This window comes from Sminthopsis crassicaudata, chromosome 5 (genome assembly GCF_048593235.1).
Source record: "Sminthopsis crassicaudata isolate SCR6 chromosome 5, ASM4859323v1, whole genome shotgun sequence".
NCBI lineage: Eukaryota > Metazoa > Chordata > Mammalia > Dasyuromorphia > Dasyuridae > Sminthopsis > Sminthopsis crassicaudata.
Genome location: NC_133621.1, coordinates 51,307,489 through 51,332,564, shown reverse-complemented (window position 1 = coordinate 51,332,564; position 25,076 = coordinate 51,307,489). Strand labels below are relative to the sequence as shown.

The 25,076-nt window shown below is 33.7% G+C and overlaps 1 protein-coding gene and 1 long non-coding RNA gene across 3 annotated transcripts in view; one reads left to right on the top strand and one right to left on the bottom strand.

Moving 5' to 3' along the window:
- Nucleotides 1–25,076, top strand: part of MINDY3 (MINDY lysine 48 deubiquitinase 3) — an 89,588-nt gene that overhangs the window by 23,276 nt on the left and 41,236 nt on the right. For both annotated transcript variants that reach the window (XM_074266671.1, XM_074266672.1), the window contains 2 exons: nt 14,301–14,371; nt 23,669–23,749. In XM_074266671.1, the coding sequence (XP_074122772.1) occupies nt 14,301–14,371; nt 23,669–23,749 (152 nt within the window). The remainder of the gene's footprint in view (nt 1–14,300; nt 14,372–23,668; nt 23,750–25,076) is intronic.
- The window catches only part of LOC141542366 (uncharacterized), a 55,416-nt gene that overhangs the window by 2,822 nt on the left and 27,518 nt on the right, over nt 1–25,076 (bottom strand). The window lies entirely within an intron of this gene.

Below are 25,076 nucleotides of genomic sequence, written 5' to 3'. Positions count from 1 at the left end.
GATTATAGGAGAAATAGGAAAGTGTTGGAGGAGGATGGTTTTAGGGAAAATATTAGTTCTCTTTTATACATGTTGAGTTTGAGATGCCTCATTGAGGATGTCCAACTGGTATTGTGGGATTGAAGTTCAGGAGAACCGTAGGAAGCTGATGAAATCAAGGGAGAGACTTACAATATAGGTACAGCAAACCCAACTTAGCTAATTTGTTCCATTAATTTACAAAGAGCAAAAACATTAATTTTATAGGATGTTTGGAAAAACAGCATTACAGAAGGGTTTTTAAATATTATGGGATTTTGAATATAATGTATAATAATATTGTGAAATATTAATGTTCAGGGCAATATTTTGCCCTGAATATGACAGACATTTTGCTTCTTTTCCTTATATTTTTGCTTTTGAGTATATTGCAGATATTCTGATTTCAATAGAGAATTGGTGCACCACAGTTAGTGAACTGGTGTCAAGGGTTAATGAAATGAAAAATGATGCTATATTCTGTGAGCTTTCAAACTCTCAGTACTGTTGTGGAAAATGTAAATGAATAGCTTTAATAAATTAACATAGATGATTCAGATGCATATTCTTTTTCTCTCAAAAATATTATAAATTAAAATGTAGTATGAGTAATTGGAAGCTATCAGTGAAGGTAAAAATAATCCTCTTTTGGGTAATTGCCTCATTTGAATACTGTTCCATTCACCCCAGTTTGGGGAAGGAGGCATGTTTTCTTTTTCTTTCTTTTTTTTTTTTTTTAATTCCGACTTGATGATACTGGTTTTTCTTAACTTATAATAGATTTAAAGCAATTTAAACAATTTTGTTTTAGTCAATCTTATTTACTATTGTTTTAAGTGATTGCTTTTTGTCCTTTTGAGTGTTAGTGTGGCAAAAAAAAGCTATACAAATAAGAACAAAAAGTGCCCAGCAGTCTAGAGCTATAATAGTTTTAAGCAATTAACCTCTCATACTTCCAGAGTTAGATTTAGAAAATATTGAAATGGGAATAATTGGTTCATAATAATGTCCTGAACCACCAACAAAAGGTTCAGTTTTGTTACATTATACTGTGATCAGAAAGTATAATAATAACAAAAACAATAAAAATAGCTCACATTTATATAAACTTTTAAAAACCGATTAGTTATACAAGGGAGTATGATGGCTTAGTGCCTTGAAAACTAGCCTCATAATCAGGAAGACCTTTGTTTAAATCCTGTCTGGCACATGGTAGCTGGGAAACTTACTTAACCTCTTAATGCCTCAACTGCACTTGAGGATTGTAAATTGCAGAGAAGGTAGCCACCTACATTGGTATAATTTCCTTATCCAAAAAGTATTTCTCTATACTAGATAAATCAGATCTAGTCTGGTCACATGACCAATCTTATACATAGACATGCACATGTGCATGTGTATGAGGCAGGTGATCTTAGAGAACTAAGGCTAAGAGCAGCTAAAATACATGCATAGGATTACATGGATGATAAGTGCTTCAGATAGATTTAAACCTACATTTTCCTGACTCCCAAGTCTAGTATTTACAAAACTGTTCATCAGATATGATGAATAATGGATAAGCACTTAATTCTTTAGAAAATTTTGCTCTCACTTACATGAACTGATGCTGAGTGAAATGAACAGAATCGGAAGAGCACTGTACACTTCAACAATAATGTTGTATGAAGATGTATTCTGATGGAAGTGGAAATCTTCAACATAAAGAAGATCCAACTCACTTCCAGTTGATCAATGATGGACAGAAACAACTACACCCAGAGAAGGAACACTGACTGGGAAGTGAATGTAAATTGTTAGCACTACTGTCTATCTACCCAGGTTACTTATACCTTCGGAATCTAATACTTAACATGCAACAAAAAAATTGGATTTACACACATATATTGTATCTAGGTTATACTGTAACACATGTAAAATGTATGGGATTGCCTGTCATCGGGGGGAGGGAGTAGAGGGAAGGAAGGGAAAATTTGGAAAAATGAATACAAGGGATAATGTTATTTAAAAAAAAAATTACTCATGCATATATACTGTCAAAAATTATAATTATAAATTTTTTTAAAAAATAAAAAAAAAAGGAGAAGAAAATTTTGCTCTCCAGAATAACTCTATTCCAAAGTGTTTCAAATAACACATTTTACTATGTGTAAATTGTTATAGTATTTCAGGGTAGCTGCCTATTTTAAAAAATTTCATATTTTCCTTTGTTCACTTGTAATCCTTTAGTTGTCTTCACATTCTGCCTTGGGATGAATGTTTTGATAATGCAGAGATCATGTTCTTTTAAGGTTATTGATTTTTTTTTTAACCTCTCTTTGCATGTCCAATCAGTTATTCTGTCTTTTGTTTCTTTGATGAGAATTACTTCTGTGGATCCGGTTTGTTTTGTTTTTTTGTTTTTGTCCTGCTACTTATTTCTATTGTGCAGGTCATGAATTTTGCTTTCACAATTTCTTTTTTTTCTCCTTTGAACCATTCAGGAATATCCAGCTGTGGTCCCATGCCCTTTCCAGAGAGTCACTGCTGATTCATTTTCCTTTGTCTTGCAATATTTATACATAGATGAATTTGTTGGAGGGACTTATTCTTTTCTATTATTAATAGCTTCCCTGTTGATTTATCTTCTTATGCTCAAGGTCTTTAACTGAGTTTTCTTCTTCTTGAGATCTTTGGTAATCAGGTTTTGTTTTTTTCTTTTTTTCCCTTCCTGTTGCTCACTTTCTGCCTCCTTCCCCTTTGAAGATATTCCTGGGCTTTAGAAAGTAAAATGCTGGACAGAAGGCATTTAAATGACTTGGTTTAGAGAGCATCTTGCCTGGAAAGAAACCTACCCCAGTTTACATTTGGCCTCTGACACTTAGTCTTTGAGCCTGGGCAATCTGCCTCAGTTTCTTCAAATGTAAAGGGGGGGTAATGATAGCAACTAACTCCTCAGGTGGTTATGAGGATCAGACAAGATAAGATTTGTCAAGTATTTAGCACAGTAATTAGCACATGAGAGGTGCTTAACAAATGGCTATTTTCTTCTTTAGCCAAAGTGATTTTTTTGGCAATCATGGGGGGAGACAGTACTGACTCAGATGGATGATAGGCTCTTTCCCTCTAGTTTACTGGAGTACCACATAGACATATACCATGCCCTGCCCCAGTTCCCTTTAATCGTCATTTTTTTGGTTGATCTACAATATAACACTGCTACACTGTCCTCCCTACTAGGATAAGCTTTTGTCTTTTGGTTTCCAACAACAGAGGGAGGGAGAGGATGCTTAAAAGTAGTTCTGTTGCAAATCCACTGGTGAGGCTCTGCAAGATCCTGGCAGGTGGTTGAGATGAAGATGCTTAGCATGTATATTAGGTGTTAGGATTAGCTTTCTCTATTGTTAGTTTGTTGGATTGTTTCAGTGTTGATGTCCTAGACTATGGATTACAGAAGAAATTATTTTTTCTCTTTTACATGATTCCTGTTTTAATAAGGATTTAGAGGTTGAGAGAATTGGGCAAAAAGCCTAGTCCTTTATCTTAATGATACTATTTAAAATTACAAAGCAATAGCTAATGCAATTTTTAATCTTAACACTAGGTGGTGGTAATTGATTTAGAGAGATAACTTAGAATGTAGACATTTCTCTTTCTCTCCCTGTTTCTTTCTCTCCCTCTCTTCTTCCCTTTCTTTTTCAGCATTCATAAACTTTAAAGTAATTTTGGTTTGATATATGCTAAGGACTAAGAAAATCATGAGCTGTACCTTTATTTGACCCACTTCATTGCTTACAGAAAAATTTGTGTTTCACATAAATAAGTGAAAATAATTTTTGGTTCTCTGCATATAAAAAGACTTGTAGACAAAATGGATCTTGATTTTTACTTTAAATAAACATTGTTTTATAAGGCAAGGAAAAAATGCCTAACTTTCTTAACATAGCATTTATCAAAGTATACCTCTTTCTGCATTAGGATGCTCTTAATTTTTTTTCATTTGTGACCTTTCCATTTCTTTTGCTAAATTATATTTTTCATTCAACAACAACAAAAAAAAGCCTTCCCTCCCTCTCACTCCAGCCAACTTTTGTTCTCCTGAATGAGAATAAAAGAAAAGCAAAAAATCTATTACAAACATCTATAACCAAACAAAACAAATTTCAGAATTGATCATGTCCAATAAAAAAAAAATGTCTCATTCTACACTCTTTGAGTACTTCACCTCTCTACTGGGAGTCTGGTTAGCATGTTTCATCTTTTGTCCTCTCAAAATCATGATTGCTCATTTTGCTGATTAGAGTTCCTAATACTTTCATAGTTGTTTGTCTTTACCATATCATTGGTTTTTTTGTTTGTTTGTTTGTTTGTTTGTTTGTTTTAAAGCTTTTTATTTTCAAAACATATGCATGGATAATATTTCAGCATTGACCCTTGCTTGGCCTTGTGTTCCAGATTTTCCCCTCCTTCCTTTTACCCCCTCCCCTAGATGGCAAGCAATCCAATATATGTTATACATGTTAAAATATATATTAAATCCAATATGTGTAAACATATTTATGCAATTATCTTGCTGCACAAGAAAAATCAGATCAAAAAGGAAAGTAAATGAGTAAGAAAACAAAATGGAAACAAACGAGCAAAAAGAGTGAGAATGTCATCTGTAAAGGGCTAGAACTGAACAAATGCACTGGATAATAGAGGACATGAGACTAATTGCCAATTGGATAATTCTCTATTAACATGTTTGAAGGATGACCCTCCCCAACTATTCTGTGCTGGCTGGATTGGTGGGTGTGGACAAAGAAAGGGAAGTGACATGAGTGGGTGGAGTAGGAGGAAGAAATTGAGGCTTTCTCTGGTGGTGGAGGGAGAGGAAGGAGGTGTGGAGATTACTAGATCTAATCCCCTGACCCCAGACCGCAAAAGACCTAGAATAAGGATTTTTCCTGACTCCAGCTGATTCGGAAGACAAGGTTCCAACAGTTATGTTGTGATCCACATTCAATTTGCACAGTTTTCTGTCTGGGTGTAGATGACTTATCTTCATCAGAAGATCATTGGAACTGGCATCATCTCATCTCATTGTAAAGAGTCACGTTCATCAGAATTGATTGTCATATAATATTAATGTTGCCATGAACAATGATCTCCTGGTTCTGCTCATTTCATTCAGCATCAGTTCATGTAAGTCTCTCCAGGCTTCTCTAAAATCATCCTTCTGATCATTTCTTATAGAACAATAATATTCCTTTACCTATACCATAACTTGTTCAGCCATTCTCCAACAGATGGGCATCCACTCAATTTCTAGTTTCTTGTCCCTACAAAGAGGGCTGCCACAAACATTTTTGCACATGTGGGTCCCTTTCCCTCCCTATCTCTTTGGGATATAAGCCCAGTAGTAACATTGCTGGGTCAAAAGGTATGCACAGTTTGATAACTTTTTGAACATAGTTCCAAATTGCTCTCCAGAACGGCTGGCACCAACAATGTATCAGTGTCCCAATTTTTCCACATCCCCTCCAACATTCATCATTATCTTTTCCCATCATCTTAGCCAGTCAGAGAGGTGTGTAGTGGCATCTGAGTTGTCTTCATTTGCATTTTTCTGATCAATAGAGATTTACTATATCGTTGTTGTTTAAATTGCCTTACTCATTTTATTCACATCATTCTGCACCAGTTCATAAAAATCTTCCCTGAAACCAACCTTTAAAAAAAAAAAATCCTTTCTTACAGAACAACAGTATTCCATCACATTTATATATCACACTTATTCATTTATTCCCTATTTTATGAGCACCTCTTCAGACCTACATTCTTTGCTGCCTCAAAAGCAGTATTATAAATATTTTTGTATATCTTGAATTAGTCTGTTTCAATTAATAGTAATTCCTCTAATTACCCCTTCTTTTTTCTCTCTTTCCTCTTCTATTGCCTTGTTTAGTGAAGTGTATTTCTGTGCTTAGCTTTATATGTATATGATTCTTCCCTTCTTTTACCAATTTAGGTGAGAATGAGATTCAAGTGCCAGCAAGTCCTTTAGTCCTTTCCTTGTAGGAAAGTGTGTGTGTGTAAGAGAGATATTACGTGTGATAATTTTCCTTAAATTAATTTATCCTTTCTCTGTGCCTTCCACCTAGTATATTTCTCTTCCTTTCTCTTTCCATTCTTCTCTTAAGATTAACAAGACTTTACAGAATCAATTGTAGTATCTAACTAGACTCTCGAGTCCCCTAATGATGATAGAGTTCAAAGGGAACATAAGTACATCTCTCCATATTTGAATATCATCCTTTTTTCATCTTAAGAGTTTTGATTTGTTTTTTGTTGTTGTTGTTGTTGTTTTGTTTGTTTCTTTACATTTGAGTTTGAACTTCAGAGCCATGCAGCTTTATTTACTCTTTTCAGCAAAAATGCTTGGAGGTTCTTTGTTTCATTAAAGGTCCATTTTTTTCTTCCTGTAGATTTATATTCAGTTTTGTTGGATAAATTATTCTTTGTTCTAAGTCTATATTCTTTGCTTTCTGAGATAAGTTGTATTCCAAGCTCTTCGCTCTTTTTTGACAGTGGCTGCTAAATTATGTGTGAAGTACTGACTGGCTCTTCAGTATTTAAATTCTTTTCTTTTGGTTGCTTGCGGTATTTTTTTTTTTTCCTTTGACCTGCAAAGGTCTGGATTGTAACAGAATTTGGGTGATTCTTTCAGGATGTGACCTATGAATTTTAATCTTTCTTAGTCCTCTGTTCCTAAGAGATCTGAGTAGTTTTCTGAGATTTCTTTGGGAGCCAAGATGGTGGAGTGAAGGCAAAGACCAGGCCAAGGTCTCCCCCAGATCCTTACAAATATCTCTAAATAATGATTCCAAACAAATTTTAAAGCGTCAGAACCTACAAAGAGATGGAGTAGTACAGTTTTTCAGGTGAAATTGCCTTGGAAGGTTGCCAGGAGCATGGCCCCAAGTTCAGCAAGGCAAGGTGGGCCTCCGAGCCTCTAAATCAGCAGCAGTGACAACAATCTCCAGACCTCTCAGCTCACAGATATTAAGGACAACTTGGAAGGTTGGCAAGAAAAGTTTGTCCCTCTAGGATGTGAGGGGAGCCCCAGCAAATCAGGAACAAGTTTTGGGAACAACTGAATCAATAGTGGCCATAGTAGCAACAGCAGCAGTTTCTGGAGATCTCAACTCATAGATGGGAAGACAAAGGGTTGGTCAGAGGGAGATTGTAGGGGCCTCTTTGCTTACATTGAGATAGCACTTTTTGCTTTGTTCATGCTCAGATCTGGGTAGCAGTGCTGGCTTTCACAGTACAGGTCTCTAGAAGGAACTTTGAAAACAACCGCACAAAATCCCTGGACCCTATGTTGCACTCTCCACCCTGGAAATAGAAGCCCAGTAATAAACTGAGAAAATGGGTATATAATAGAAAAAGATTCTAACCATAGAAAGATACTATGGAAAATGAAAATATACACACAGAAGAAGATAGCAAAATCAAAGCTCTTACATGTAAAGCCTCCAAGAAAAATAAGAATTGCTCTCAGACCATGGAAGAACTCAAAAAGAATTTCAAAAATCAAAAAAGATGGAAGGAAAACTGAGAAGAGAAATAAGAGTGATGCAAAAGGAAATATAAAAAGGTAATGAGGAGAAAAATGCCTTAGAAAGCAAAATTGACTGAATATAAAGGAGATACAAAAACTCAATGAGTAAAATAATTTCTTAAAAATTAGAATCAAGCAAATTAAAGCTAATGACTTCTTGAGAAATCAAGAAACAATAAAACCAAAAGAATGAAAAAATAAGGGAAAAAATTGTGAAATATCTCATTGGAAAAACAACTGATCTGAAAACAGATCCAAGAAAGATAATTTTTAAATTATTGGTCTACCTATTTTAAAATTATTGGTCTATCTAAAAGCCAAGGTTCAAAAAAATAGCCAGGACATCATCTTTCAAGAAATCATCAAGGAAAACTGTCCTAATATTCTAGAACCAGAGGATAAATTAAAAATTGAAAGAATCCACTGATCATCTCCTGAATCTCAAGATGAAAATTCCCAGGAATATTATAGCCAAATTCCAGAATTCCAGATTAAGAAGAAAATATAGCAAGCATCCAGAAGGAAACAATTCAAATATAGTGTAGTTAGTCAGGTTAACACAAAATATAGCAGCTTCTACTTTAAGGAATTGAAGTACTTGGAATATGATGTTCTGGAGAGCAATGGAGCTAGGATTACAGCTCAGAATCACCTACCCAACAAAATGAATTTGATCTTTCAGGGGGAAAGGTGGATATTCAATGAAATAGAGAACTTTGAAGCATTCATGATGAAAAGACCTGAGCTAAATAAAAAATTTGAATTTCAAATACAGATCTCAGGAGAGGCATAAGGAGATAGTCAGAAAAAGAATATCATAAGGGACTTAAGATGTATCTGTTTATATTCCTACATGGGAAAATGATACTGGTAACTCATTAGGACTTTCTCATTATGGCAGTTAGAAGTATATATAGACAGGACACAAGTGTGAGTTGAATATGATGGGGTACTATCTATTTAAAAAAAAATCAAGATGTGAGAGAAATATACTGAGAGAAAGGGAAGGGGAAATTGTGTGCCAGAAAAGAGGCAAGAAAAAGCTTTTACAGTAGAGCAAGAGAAGAGGGAATGAGTGAACTTAATTCTCATCAGAATTGGCTTTTTAAAATCTTGCTTCGTCTCTTCTGGGAAATCAAGTTGAATTTATGCCTTTGGGTTTTTCTTTTAGGCTTTGCTTATAGGTATTTTGTAGTAATTTTCTTCTCTTTGTGTGTCTTGAACATCATAGTTTTTTGTCATGGGATTCTATTTTTATTTGCTCATTCTTCCATCTTTTGAGTTTCTGTCTTTGGACCCATTTAGCTTATGCTCTGCATATGTTTGGAGGAATGACCTGGGCTTTTTCTTGAAATATTGAGCATTATTATCATTATTATTATTATTATTATTATTATTATTATTATTATTATTATTATTATTATTATTATTATTCCAGCTCAGAATCAGGATCTGTTAGCTTTCAGTTCTCCCAGAATCCTTTGACATGGGATAGTATCTAATTGCTCACCCTCAGGCCTGAGCTGTGTAAGTTCCCAATCTGGGATTGTCTAAACAAGAGTAGACACTTTTGGACTCAGCTGCTGTCGGCCATCTGGAAAGCTGTCCTGGTCCTGAGTGATAAAATTTTGTGATGTAGCCAAGGCTTTGCTTTGGTCTGGGATTCTTGTCCTTATTATTCTGCTGCAGAATTCAGATTGGGCTAAAAGTTGCTGCAGAGACCTTGCTCTGTTGTTGTTTTGGGGGGGGAGGGAGTGTGATACCAGTGTTGGCTACTTCTGCTCCTCTAATAATGAACATCCTGGGACCTATGACTTCCCTACCCAGGAACACACTCCAGAACACAGGCACCCTCCTCCATCACCCTGAATTTGTGACCTGGATCTGGGTTAGTAGCTGCTAGAAAAACTAGCAAATTTTCCTACTACACGGTACCAGTGTCATTTTGATTACATAGTTTTGATTCATAAAATACCATGATTTCTAAGAATTTGTGCATCTCCTCAGGGATAGTGGCGAGATTCATGTGTTTGACAAAAAGAGACTAAAAATTTGTCCAGCCATATAAGACAAATGAGATTAGCTGACCAGTAGTATTTTGCACTGGTACCATGTAGTATTTAAAACTAAGAAGACTTCTGTGAATAGATAGGAGTTTATAAGTATCTGGTTTTATTATAGGAAGATAAGAACAAAATTGTATGTGATGAAAAGTCTTGGGTGTGCTACAGTTTTTTACTTTTGGAAGAAGTATGCCCATTATTGTGATAGATTTTTCGGATCTTAGAATCATGATAATGTTACAAGAATATACAATCTAAGGAAGCACCCCTTCCTTAAAATTTGAATGACTTAGAATGAACTATCTCAATATGCAACATTGTTGTTTAGTATGCAGTAGTTTTAATGTGAAATACCCTGCATGAATTGAGATTATAAGATGATCTTAACATTATTACTTGAGTTTCAAAATATGAGCATGTTATATTTTTTTTCCAAAAAAGGGTTTTTTTAGAACAAAAGCCAGAAGATTTTAAAGATAGGATTATAATTATTTCTAAGAAAATGGGATGAGAGAAAATAAGTCCTGAAAAATTTTAATCATGTACTTATTGTAGATAAGATCTTGTCTAGAATACCTATTTATATTTTCCCCTAACAAATTAAGATGAAATTTAATGGAAAAAAAAAAGTTAAATCTTTATATACAAATTCGGAAATTAATTTTGTAAGTATAAGGTAAGGAAATTATGGCCATATAGAAAAAAGGATTCAGGGTTTTAGTGGGTTGCAAAACTTGCAATACATGTCAAAAATATGATATAGCAACAACAAAACTAAAACAAATCCTGATGAAAATCTTAGACTGTCTTAGAGAGAGACATGTTCTGCAGGACTAATACATGTGTACTCTTGTCATAATCAGACTATTTTTGAGTATTGGTTTGGGGTTTGAGTGACTCATTTTAAGTTTGATAAGCTGAGGAGCATCCAGTAGAGGGCCTTAACAAGTGGGTAGCTGTGTGATTGGAAAGAAGAGATTAAAGGTAAAATAAGTGAGGATGGGGTAAAGAGCATTTTGCCAGCCTTCATTAACTGAAAAGACTGATTTTCGTGTTTTCTATATTGACCTGTGAGTGAATATTCAGCCCTCCTTTATATACTTTAGATAAGAGTGAAATTCTTCACAAACATCCCACGTAGGGGAAATGGCAAACTCCACCACATTTTTTATTTCTGCACTGATATATTCCTCCTTATTAACTTTCCTCCTCTTCTAAGAATAGAGTCAATGTGTCACTATCATTTCAAGACATTTACTATTCTGAAGAAAAAAATTTTCTTCTCTCTCATTACTATTTTAGCATTATAGCATCTTAAAGCACTTTCTATTTGTTCAAATAAATGTCTTTCTCAGTTTCTCTGGACCCTTTTCTTTGAATTTCAGAGTTTCTGCTCACCTGTGATCTTTCCATCAAGAATACTTGAAAGATGTCTATTCTATTAAAGGCTTATTTTTTTCTCCTTATAATGTTATGCTTACCTTTGCAGGGTAAAATATTCTTGGTTGTAAATCTAGTATTTTGTCTTTTGGAATATCATATTCCAAGATAATGTATTTTTAGTAAAATAGATTTTATTTGATCCTCAGTATAGATTCTTAGTACTTAAACTGTTTCTTTCTTTATGTTTGCTGTATTTTTTTTTCTTTTGATTGTAACCTCTAGATTTTAGCTGTTTTATTCCTGAGACTGGGAATTTCTTTCATATTTTATATGTATTATGTATTATGTATGTATGTGTATTAGTATATTCTTTTAGAACCTCTGATCCTAATAATGCTGGACATTTTCATTTATGATATCTTGAAATATGGTATTGACATTTTTTGTTTTTATTTTGAAAGATAGTTTTCAGGCAAGCCCATGACTTTTTAATCATCTTTACCTTTTTTTTTTTTTTTTTTAGTCAGCTCTTTTTGTTATAACATTTTATATTTTAATACTTCACAGTGTTTGGTTTTATTTACTCATCTCTCCAACTTTAGGTCCTGAATGAGACTTTCTTCTAAGGCCAGGCTCGGCTTTCAGATGAAATTATCAGCCCTGTTCAATTTTGTCCTGAGTTTCCTACCTTCTTGCACCTAGTCTGTCTCCCAGGGTTCAGCCCTGCCTGGATCCCATTTGCTTGTGTCCAGCAAAAGCTAATAGATTTTTGTTGCTGATAGAGTTTTGTAGGCTACATGTGTCCTTCTCTGGTCTTAACTTGGAAGTTATCCTATGCTGATTGCTGGCTTTGCTGGTGGTGGTAAGGGTTAGCTGATTTTTGTGGCATTGTTCAATAGGAGAAATTCCTTTTTTTTTTTTTTTTTTTTTTTTTTTTTTTTAAATCAGATTTCTTAGCCTTTATTACATCTGGTAGAATTTCAGGGTTTTATTGGTGTAGATATGTAAGGAGTACATTGCCTACATTCTTAGCAGTCTGTTGCTAATTTTTTTCTTCTAAGTTGATTTCTGTAAGTATACGGGATAATTCTACAAAAGCTTAAGTTTTTCTTTTAAAGGAAATGAGAACTTTTCTATATAGCATAAGTTTCAGCTACAATTTTTATGAATTACCTGAAAATGATTATGAGCTAACAAGGTTATTTTTCTTTACATTATCCTGCTATGTAGGTTCAAACTAAAGTAGTCTTGTGAAATCCAGATATGAAGTTAGCAATATGTCACTTTTTTAAAATTCTGAATTTTGCTACTAACAGTTATACTACCTGGCTGTAATAATTTTGAAGTTTCAAAGACTTTAATGATTATGTTACTGATGTCATTGTCACGTAAGATTTTGTGATTCATCTGTAGTTCTTTGAGAACTTCTAAGTTTAGTGGTTTCAGAAATAGACATTTTAATGTACATGTTTTTCCCTAAAAGAGAATGATCATATTTAATATCTTAATAATATGTAATAAATATACATAATTGTTTTAAAACATACATATAGAGACTTGGAATCATGGAGTTTTTAATCTAAAATGAGATAATTTATTTTAACACTCTCACTTTACAGATAAGAAAACTGAAGCCCATAGAAGTTATAGTTTGGTCAAAGTCATGCAGCTAAGTTGATTGTACACACAGAACTAAAATCCAGATCTCCTCTCCCTTCAGCTAAAACTTTTTCCATATTCTACACTTATTACTTCCTATGTTCCTTACTACTTCCTTCACCATACTATTTTATGATATTAGGAAGATTGTGTGCCAAATCTAGTTTTAAATCATACCATTCTTGGATAGTAAATTAAGTAGTTAAAAAGATCTAATTATGTATAGGTAAATTATTTTGAATCTGGTTTGAATTCTGTTCATTTTATGATCAAAACAATTACAATAAAAATTTCTCCCCTCATCAACAGAAAAGTTTGGACAAATCTTGCTAGAGTAGGTTGCAAATTTCCAAAGTTCTATCAAATGAAGTACTTGGCTTTTGATAAGAATCTAAAAACACTTTAGCTACTTTATATCATAATTAAAATGGATTTGGGGGGGCAATTCTGACAATGAAAATTAAGCTGTTAGAATTTCAGGTAGTCCTCAGACATTAAAAAAAACTTCAGTTTTGCTTGTATTAATTTAGAATTTATAAAGTTTAAATAGAAAAAGAATCTTTGTATTCTTTCTAAATTGTTACTAGAATGTCTGCTATTCCAGTGCCAAAAAATTTGCTTAATTCAGTGTAAACAGGATTTCTGGAGGAATATTTAAATTATTTAAAAGAATAAATTTTTCAAGTAAAGTTCATAAATCAAGTTTTTCATTAATTCAGAATTGTATACCCCCTTTTTAGTTTTGAATTAGTGAGGTTTTATTATATTTGCATTTACTATATTACAGTATAATATCCACAATTTTGGTAATGTGCAAGTATACAGTGGAAAATCTTAATAGTTTTTATTGGAAATAATAAGAAATACGGATAAAGTACATTAGTATTTTGCATAAATAGTAATTAATTTTTTTTTTCTCAGTTTACAGGTTTTCAGCATTTGTTTTGTTAAATGAATAAAAGGCTTTTTACTATTGGGAAGATTTTCTAAAGATGTTTGTTTAGTGTTTATACTTAAATTTAAAGTTTTACATAATTTGCTTATGTAGTTAGATCAGTGGATTTGGGGCCAAAGAACATAAGTGTTCAGCTGTCATTTTGGCTAATTCCTTAACTGTGTAATTTCAGCAAGTGACTTGGCCTCTCTGGGTATCAGAGACCTCATTTAAAAGGAGGGGGTTAAATTAGTTGATCTCAAAAATCCTTTCTAACTTTAGTTTATGGTCTACTGTTATCTCCTATGATGAATTTGCTATGATAGTATCAAAAACACATTTTTGCAACATAACATATATATATATATATATATATATATATATATATATATATTTACATACATAGATTATTTGTATGTATGTGTATATCTGTAAACATGCCACTATATTGTATTCTTTTACACATGCTAAATTTGAGCCAATAGCATATGATAACAAATAGGTAGTCTATAAGACCTTATAGTAATGTTACTAAGAGAGAGGAATTAAAACTTTATTAGAGAGTAAAGAAAATGATAGTTTTAAGCCAAACTGAGAAAATGTTATGCAGATCTTTATGGTAATAAAATAATCTTTCTTTTTTTCTTTTAAACAGAACTTCTTGGCATACATAAACAAGCAACCATAGGCTTTTTAACATTAATGGAATCTTTAAGATATTGTAAGGTAAGTTGATTTTTTAAAATACTGAATATTAGTAACTTTAATATAATTTTTGAAATGTTTGACTGCTTTAAAGTGTATTTTGTTGCTATTGGATATGTTGAGAGTATGTTGTAGAGCAAGGGCTAGGCAATAGTGACTCTAAATATATAATGATCCATTTCATTTCTTGAAAATAACAAATGAATCTGTATCTGTATGTTGATTTATCTCATGAAGGCAAACATGTTTTGAATTGCCATGAATTGCAAGCCTTTGAAATGGGTAGAGTTCAAGTCCAAAGTTTTCATGTTTCTCCCCAAAGCAAATTCAGAGCTAGTAGAAGTTTTGCTAGTTTATAAAGAAAAGAAAAGAAAAATTGAAATTTGAATCTGGATTTCTTATTTTTATCTTTTCCAACTGTAGAAACCGTTTAGCACTCTTTTTTATCCGTCATATCCTTTCCTTAGTAATAAAATATATCCATGAACTTAATTTTTGAATATTGAAAATATTTATTTTATGGAGGCATGATATCTATAAAGGTTTATATGTATGAAGATAACATTTTTTTGAGGGGAAAGGACAGATTTAGGCAAAATGTTTCATCTATTTTAGGTCCTTGATGATGGTAGGATTTTATAATAAGAATAATTTTAATTTATAGCAATAATCATTTCCCTTCCCTCCTACTTATCATTCCCTTTATGTATTATATTCTTTTAATTTTTGTTGACTTTATTTATCAATTAAAAAGGCAAAATTGTCTTACAGGTCAATAAATCTGATAACAGTAACTTCCTCCACATAAATTAGTTCATTCTCCGGTAGTTTTGACCCTTCCCACTCAGTTCCCATTTTACTAAACCTCCAACAGTTGGCATACGGCAAAGCCAGGTGACTTTCCCATTAGTACATATAGGAATGAATCGAAAAGCATTTGTTAAATGCTTACCATATGCAAAGTGCCATGCTGACAATTCAAAAAGAAGATCAGAATGGCCCCTGCACTCAAAGTGTTCACAATCTGATGGAGAGTGGAGTTGTGAGTCTTATAGAAGGGCCTAAGCAGCATGACATGATTTTGTTTGTAAGTGCACATACAAAAGAATGTTTATATGTAAAGCTCTGCATATATCTACCTTAAAGAAACAAGTGCAATATTATTGGATGTTATCAGGAAATATAGGATGTAGTTAGAAATATTTTATTTTTTAGACTCTTACCAATCAAGTGCTACAATTTTTTCTTATGAGTCCTTTGATAACGTCTTCATAGAAGATAGTAAAATATTATATGGTATTTGTAGCTATTAAGAAAATTGCATGCTGAATATTTTCATTATTGCAATCTGATGTTAAAATTGTTATGTCTTTATGTTTACCTTATGCAAATTTGTTTTTTTATATTAACTTACTTTTCTAAGAACCTTGAATATAATATATCACATAGATGTTTACTGAAATAGTCAAATAAGATGAGTGTCTCTACTCATCTTAATCTACCTTTTGCATTGGACAAGATGAGTTTTTACAGGGAATGTAGTATTATGGGAAAGACATCTGGCTTGGAGTTAAAAATCAAAAAGTCTTGAATGCAAGACCTTTCTTTGGTACCTCCTGAATGGTATTGATCAAGTCACTTCAGCTTTTAGAACCCATTTTCCTTATCTGTAACAGGAATAGTTTAGAGTAGGTGATCTATATTTGTCAGGTATCTAGCTATTAGAATGTTTCCTCAGTTTTTTTCATTGAAAAAGAAAAAAAAAAAGGGAAAAATGGGTTTTCAATTGAAAAATCTGCAGCACAAAAGGTAAAAGCCATTTAATTGGACACACTAGGCAGGTTGTACTTGATCTTTGTTATCTAGTGGGATTTTTTTTTTTTTTTGAAGGGGGGACCGTATCTTTCAAAAAATGCCTATAAAAGTTCCACCTAATATATTAGGGACCTGTTTTTGGTTGTAATATTTTTGTAGATCCCAGGGAAACAGCACTTGGCCGGTCCATTTTCCTCACTGTTGCTACTTTTAGCCTTATATTCATCATTATGAAATTTTAACCTTGTATCTGAGAATATCAACTACCAGAATCTTACAAATGTAAAAATATCTATATAAATTGTTTGCAGTTGTTGGGAGGTGGCAGGGAGAGAACTGAAGGCTTAGTAGCATAAGTCAATCAGTGGTTATTAATTCCCAACCCCATGCCAAGTACTCTGCTAAACTCCAAGGACACAAATAGTTTCTGCTCTCAAGGAACTTATATGTGCTAATGAGAAGTGAGGAAGCATTAAGAGAGGCTTATTCTTAGTGATAAGAGAACTTATTGTTTGCTATTCTTCCCTTGTCAGACCACATTTAAAGTATTATAAAAAGTATTATATAAAGTTGAAGGCTTGGGAATTATACCACGTGAAGATCATTTGAAAGCTTTTGGAATACTTAGCCTATTTGTGATTCATTTTCATCTAAGGACATTACCATAGGAAATTGTTAGATTCTCAAGTGAGGCCACAGCAAAAGCCTGTTAGAATTCATCTGAGCCTCTAAATCTCGCTTTATTAAAATTAATGACAAGTAACTAGTTAATATATTGAGTGTCAGTTGTTTACTGAATAAATTTTAGATGCCTTTATGGTCATTTATTTTGGTGCACTACTTATCAGCTTTTGAGTTGGTAGCTTCTCTTGTGGAAGGAACCAATGCAGTTGGGTATTTTTATAAGGGTTGGACTTTTTTCAGCAACACTATTTTTGTATATACTGTCTTGTGTCTTTCTTAACAATGTGATATGTATTAGTTTTCCCAGTTAGATCATAAGCTCTTTAACAACTGGGACCATGTTTTATCTTTCTATAGTCACTATGGAAAACCAGGCATAGAGAAGAATCAACCTCATTTATGTTTGATTTTTTTTTTAAACGTTTTAACTGTGATGAAAAAATGTTAATAAGTTACGAAATTTAATCCCTAATGAGTGAAATATGTTTAAATCTCTGAATTACTTTTTAAAATCACTAAAATGTGAATTTGAAGGACAAAAAAAAATGTTTTCTCCAATTTGTTTTGGTTATATGCTTTTATATGAAATCTAGTGACACATAAGGTTGGTTGTCCTGATGATTCTAATTGTGATATTGTAAGCATTAATTTTTTTTCATTTGATCACAACTTGAATATTTTATAAATATATAATCTTTTTCAACCATTGGATACAATAGAATAATGTCTCGTTAAGATACCAATGAAGAATAATTTTCCTTTTTTGACTATTACTTTTTGTCCTGTTTAAATATGAATCTAACATGCTAGCAGCAGGTGTATTGTTTCATATTTGTAAAGTATTGAAGATGCATCAACTTTTTGAGCAGTATATCTGTTCTGTCCCAGCTGCTTAGAGGAATAGGGTAAAGACCATTGTAATTGGATTTGGACATTTTCCTATCCCTTTTCTAATGATTTGACAATCAAGAGAAATGTATTCTAGAGACCATGTTAACATTGAATATCATTTTGAAGTATTTTTATTCATTAGTTAAAAGCCAGACCTATTATATTGGTTTATAATAATTGTTTTATAATACTCTCCCAAACTCTATTTACTTTTTTACAAATGTATTTTTATTCCTTTTAGGTCATGATTGTGTATTAACTCTGTTTTTCTTAACTTTGCAATAACCCACATTATATTGAGAAATGAGAACTTACTATATGATTCTTACAATTTTATATTTAATTTAGTTTTTGCCATTATATATAGCAGTCAGTTCACAACTATTATATTTGTGATTATGTGCCAGGTAGTATGCCTTATAGAGGTAAAAATGAAACTGCCTTCTACCTTCAAGAGCTTCAGGGAAACAATAAAGCAAAATACTTGAAAGTATTGATATAATATATAACAAGGAGCACAGCATGTTATTCGGAATGCAGAAGAGAAGAGGACAGTTGTGGATCCAGTCTTCATGGAGAATTTGGCAGTTGAGCTGAGGCTTGAAGGGAAAACTAAGGGAAACATTTGCTAATGAAAATCAAGAAACCCTCCTTACTGGATCCACTTAATGTAACCTAATCTCCACTTAGACCCTCATGCACCAAGACTATAACTCCCTAATTGTCTCATTATCCCACTTCCCACATTGGCTTTTCCAGACTTTTTTTCAAGCCATCTCCTCCCATCTCCATCTATTATTCACTTGAGAAATTTGCCTTATATTTCACTGAAAAAGTTGAAGCCATTCACTAAGAATTCTCTCTTTGCCCCTTCTCTACTCACATCATAACAGTAATAATGTTGTTTAAATAAAGTTTACCAAAATTATCTTATTTTATTCTCACAACAACTTTAGGAAGATATTATTGTTATTATCCTCTTTTTACAGATGAGGAAACTGAAGCAGATAGTAGTTAAGTGACTTGCCCAGGGTCAGAACTGTCTTCTACAATCATCATCTCTTCTCTCACTTGAACATTTTTTTTAAATAATAGCATTTTATTTTCAAAATACATGCATAGATAGTTTTCAGCATTCACTCTTGCAAAACTTTGTGTTACAAATTTTTCTCCCTCCTTTCCCTCCACCCCTTCCCCTAGATAGCAAGTAATCTACTATATGTTAAACATGTGTGATTATTCTAAACATTTCCACATTATGCTCTACAAGAAAAATCAGATAAAAAAGTAAGCAAACAACAACAAAAAATGGTGAAAATACTATGTTGTGGTCCACATTCAGTCCCACCAGTTCTCTCTGGATGCAGATGGCTCTCTTCATCTCAAGTCTATTGGAACTGGCCAGAATTACCTCAGTGTTGAAAACAGACACATCCATCAGAATTGGTCATTGTATAATCTTGTTGCCATCGCTCACTTGAATATAAAGCTCTTATTCTTGCCAGTGCATAATGTTTCTACATGCATTCCATCCTCTAGTTTCCAGCAGATTATGTCTTCTATAGTTCTCACTCATCATTTATCTTCAGTCTCTCACTGTCTACTGGCTGCTTTCCTATTGCCTACACACATACCCATATTTCCTTAAAACAATTATTTGATCCATTACTACTAGCCTATTATTCCAGATGTCTTATCCTTTTTTTTACAGCTAAACTCCATGAGAAGGCCATATACAATCAATTCCTCTGCTTTTTTCCCTCTTATTCTCTTCTGTACTAACCAGTCTGGCTTCCTAATATTCAACTGACACCACTGTCTCCAGTGTTACTAATGATCTCTTAATTACCAAATGGAATGGCTTTTTCTTAATCCTTTTTAATTCTTGGTCTCTCTTCAGTCTTTAATACTGCCAGCCACCTACTTCTCATTGATACTCATTTCTTTAAGGTTCCATGACACATTCTCTTTCCTGGTTCTCTTACTTTTCTAACTACTCCTCAGTTTCACTTTTTTGTATCTTCATCAAGGTCCTGCCCAAGGCTGTCTCTCCATCCGTTTTCTTTTCTACCTCTATAACTATTTCACTTTGATCTCAGCAACTTCCATGTATTCATTTAACTCTGTGCTTCTTGAATTTACTAACCCAAATCTTGACTAATATCTCCTGTCAGACATCTTGAACTGGATCCCTTGGACATCTTAAACTCAATATGTCTAAAACAAAATGTAATATTTTCTCAACCTCATCATCTTGTAAGATCTTGGTATTCTATACATATAAGATCCTTGGTATATATATATATATATATATATATATATATATATATATATATATATATATATATATATATATATATATATATATATATATATATATATTCCTTCTCTTCTTTGACATTGCCACCATCCTTGTATATCTTCCATCATCTCATGCTTGGAATAGAACAGTTGCTTTTTAGTCTTTCTCCCTGCCTCAACTGCCTCAACCACCCTAGTCTATCTACTACTAAGTTTTTAAATTGATCTTCTAAAAGTACAGGTCTGACTATGTTGCCTTCCTTCTATCCCCATTCACTTAACTCTTGGATCTTTTTCATTTTGAGCATCAAATATGAAACTCTGACATTCAAAGTCCTCCCTAATCTGACTCCCACTTAACTTTTCAATATTATACCTTATTCCCCACTACACACTCTTTGATTCATTGACACTGCCTCTCTCCATGTATGAATATTTTTCTTCCTTAACTCCATGGTTTGGCTTCTTTCAGGTTCCATTAAAAATCCCACCATTCACAAGAGGCCTTTTCTAATCTCTCAATGCTACTACGTCCCCTCATTTTATTATCTCTAAATTGTCCCATATTTATCTTATTTGAACATAGTTGCTTGCATGTTTTCTCCCTTGTTAGATGGAGGCAAGGAGGAAAAGTGTTCCAGCCTTGGGGAATAGCCAATACAAATTACACATAGTACTAAATTTAAATAGATCAGGGGAGCTGGGTTGCAGAGTAGAAGGAGTCTGTAATGTATGAAAAGACTAAGAAAAGGTAATACCTTTAGGAGCCAGATTATGAAGAGTTTTAAATGCCAGGGTTGTTTATTTTTGTTCCTAGTGGCCATAAGGTGCCATTGGAGTTTGGTGATCAGTGGAATAATATGAATAAACTTGTTTTTGAGGAAAATTCTTTTGTTTTCTATAGAGTATGGATTGGAGAAGGCAAAAGACTTGAGACAGAGAGATCAGTTAAGAGGCTGTTGTAGTTCAACCAAGAGATAGTAAGGGCTTGACTTGGGATAACTATGTAAGAAGTGAGGAAGAATGGAGTGTGTTGTGTAGATAAAAGCAGTATTTTGTAACTTAATCTGATGCCTAGGATGATCAAGATGGCGAATCTGAGTGTTGAGGAAGATGGTGGCACCTTCAGTAATGATAGGAAAGTTCAGAAGTAAGGAGGAAGATCAAAGCTGAATATAATCAGTTTACTTAGAACTCATTTGAGTTGATAAGATTACTAAGTGGGAGTGTAAAGAGAAAAGGAGAGGGTCTAATACAATCGGGTATACCCTACAGTTAGGGAGTGTGATCTGAGTGATGAATATAAAAAATATAAACTACTCCTTTATAACGTAAGCTTCTTGAAGACAAAGATGGCTTTGGCTTTGTATCCCCAGCATTTGGTATATCAACTGCCATGTAGTGAGCATTCAATAAATGCCTTTTGGTGGATTGTTGATTTGACAAAGGAAATTGAGAGGAAATATTCAAACAGATAACAAGAGAATCAGATGAGAGCAGTATAAAAGGAAAATGAATGGGCATGGCAGGATAGGAAATTGGGTGAGAGGTATCAAATAATGCCATTGGTTTTGGCACTTAATTACATGTAGCAGATTTTTCTTGAAGTTTTTGCAATATCTAGTATTAGTCACAAAAAGTAGAGGATAATGGAACTAGGTGACCCATAGACATCTCTCCATGTCCACAATTGTACTCATCATCTTTCCCTTGGGTTCTTTTCCCTTCCAAATATCCCTATTACTGAAGAGGACCTGGCCACCCATCCAGTCATCCAGGCTTTCACCTCACTCTCTATCACCCCAACTCCTTCCCCCCAACCTGGAATCCAGTGTGCCAAAGCCTAAACATTTGACCTTTGTAATAGCTCTCCTAGTGGTCCCCTGCTCCTCTCCCACAGCCGGATCAGGCCATCATCTCCACCACCGGCATGATTACAGGAGCCCACCAGTGTTCCAGTCCCTCCCTGTTCTAGTCCTCCCTCCACTCAGTTACCAAAGTGATTATTCTGATCATGTCGTTTCTGCAACCAGTTACAGGGCTGTGGATCAAAACTATTTGATATTCAGAGTCCTTCATAATTGCTGCCACTCAACCTGTCTTTCCAGTCTTCTTACTCCGATACTCCCTTCCACCATATACTCTGATCCCAAGACACTGGCCCCCAACTGTTCCATGAAATAGACACTCCATCACCTGATTTCAGGCCTTTTTCACTCATGTGCCCCCAGCCTGGAATGCTCTTACTCCACATTTCTATCTTCCAATAGCCCTGGCATCCTTCAAGTTCCCAGCTAAAATCCCACCTTTGGCAGGAAGTCTTTCTCAATCCCTCGTAAGTCTCATGACCTCCCCTCCTCCCCATCCTTCTTCCCCCTATCTATAACTCTTTGTACATATTGTTTGCATGTTGTTGTCCCCATTAGACTATGAGATCCTCTATAACAGGCCCTGTCTTGGCCTTTCTTTGTGTCATTAGCCCAAACATAGGGCCTGACACCAAATAGATACTTAATAATTACTATTTGTTGAGAAAATACTGGGGTCTAAGAATGAAGATATCTGCATTATAAGTCTAGCTCAGCCACTTTTTCAGCATGGGCAGATCATTTAATCAGTTAATTTTCTTTAAAATGGGTATAGCAGCACCCCCATTTTAGTAATGGATCTGTTACCTCAGATGGAATTGCTTTGAGGAGTCAATGAAATAAAAATATGGAAGCATTCTGTAAAATTTGAAGTACTATACAAATGTCAGATATCACTTTGTTCTTTGTCATGAATTTTTGTTGGAAGAGTACACATTTTCATATACTTTGATTTAATTATTTCTTATTTATGATACTTAAAATTATGGAACACTGTGCTACAGTGAAAATATTTTACACACTTTATTTTTTAGAGATATTCATTATAAGCCTATTATTACAAGGGTGTTTTTGACTTAAGATCTGCATTTTAGAGATTCTTTGTAATAATAGAAGAATCATTCATCACTACATTACTTATTACTGAAGGAATTTTAAGTTTTGAGGTATTTTGTGTATGATACTGACCTGGAATTCAAGACATAGCTTTCTAAGCTGAAAAGTTTATTCAGAAAACTTTCTCAGAGCTGTTCTGATTCCCTCTAGGTGAGGTTCTGCAGCTTCCTCCTTATTGCCAATTTAATAAGGAGTAGTATTGTATTATCTTTTATTTTATTCTGTATTGTTTTATTTTTCTGGTTATAAATGTATATTAACTTTTTAAATACACATTTTTTATGAATCATGTTGAGGAAAAAAAATTAGAACAGAAAAAAAAAATAACAGCAGAGAAAAATAAACAGAAAAAGAAGTGTATATAGCTTGTGTATAATCCACACATTACATTACATTCAATCTCCATAATTCTCTTTTTAGCTTCAGATGGTGTTTTTTATTTAAAGTTTATTGGGATTGCTTTGGAGAAGTAGTGTCTTATCAACCAGGTTAGGGGTACCTACATCTGCAGAAAATAAAAACTTCCTTCAAGTAAATAGTCAAGCTTCAAATAAAAAGTATTTAAGAATTTTATATACCTGTTATCATCATAAAATAGAACAATCCACCTGACCTGTTATTTTTGTTGCTAAATTTTCCCTAGGTTGGTTCTTACTTGAAATCGCCAAAGTTCCCCATTTGGATTGTGGGCAGTGAAACTCACCTCACCGTATTTTTTGCCAAGGTATGATATTTGGATACTTTGGAGGTTTTTTTGTTTGTTTGTTTGTTTGTTTTTTGTAATAAGACTCCTGGCATACAGGTACAATATGGCCTTAAATCGAGGTCTTTGTGCAAATTTGTTAAATCTTTTCTGAAACCTATGATTCATCTCATGATCATCTCTTCAAAAATTACAATAATACATCTTCATTTTTCTCTATTTTCTTTTGTTAGCTATAGTATAATTTCAGTTATAATTATCTTTTCTAGCTTTGCACTTTTTGTCTCTCAAGTTTCACAGAAATTGCTCAATTTATAAAGACTTAATGACTAAAACTTTGAGAGTGCTCTACTAGAGAAAGTAATCTATGTAATATTAAACAATTATATTAGTATCAGTAGTAAGAATAGCAATAATACCGAATTGACATTTTGTGGTTTATAAGTTCTTTCCTCACAACAGCTTTGTTCCTCAATATATTATTACAAGTATTTGTCTGTGGGGGGGAGGGGAGGAGAAGAAAGAGGAGAGGACTAAGGCTTATAGAAATTAGATACCTACAATAAAGATTGAAATTAGATTCAAACCAAGATCATTTGATTCCAAGTCCATTCTTCTTTCCATGTATGCTAATATAACCCTACCATTTTACAGATGTGGAAACATCCAGCAAGATATAAAGTGACTTTTCCACAGTCACACAGGTAGTACATGTCAGAGACATTTAAATCTATGTCCTCTGACTCAAGGTCAGTAGACGCTATGGTAGAGTAGAGAAGACAAAATATTAAAATATGAGGTTGGAATCAGGAGAGTTCTAAGTTTGATTTCTGCTTCCAACACAAGATGTGTGATGATGAACAATCATGTCCCTCTTTTTGCCCCAGTTTCCTCATACATAAAATGGTGAGAATACATGAGCAAAAAAGCAGTTTGAAGTGCTGCTTAGTATCTCTGACTATGTGCTATAGATGTAAATACAGAAAGACAAAAGTCTCTCCCCTCAAAAAACTTAGATCCTAATAGGAGGAAACAGCATATAACAGTGTTGGCTAGAAGGATAGTTTGGTTGTATAGAGCTTTGGGGAAGTCTGATGACAGCCTTTTCTGAAGCCCCCCTGGCACTGATGTGTTCTTGTTTCCAGAACTAGGAGAAGAAAAGGAATATGAGCAGCAAGTTGGAAGGAAGATGGTTGGGATCAAACTTGATTGAGAAATTAAGCCAGCAAAAGGAATGAATGAATGAATGAATGAAGCATTACTGGGGCATGGATGCAAAGCACTGTGCAATGTTCTGGGAATATAGGGAGAAAAGTAAAGTGGTACCTCCTCCCAGGAGCTCTTATTG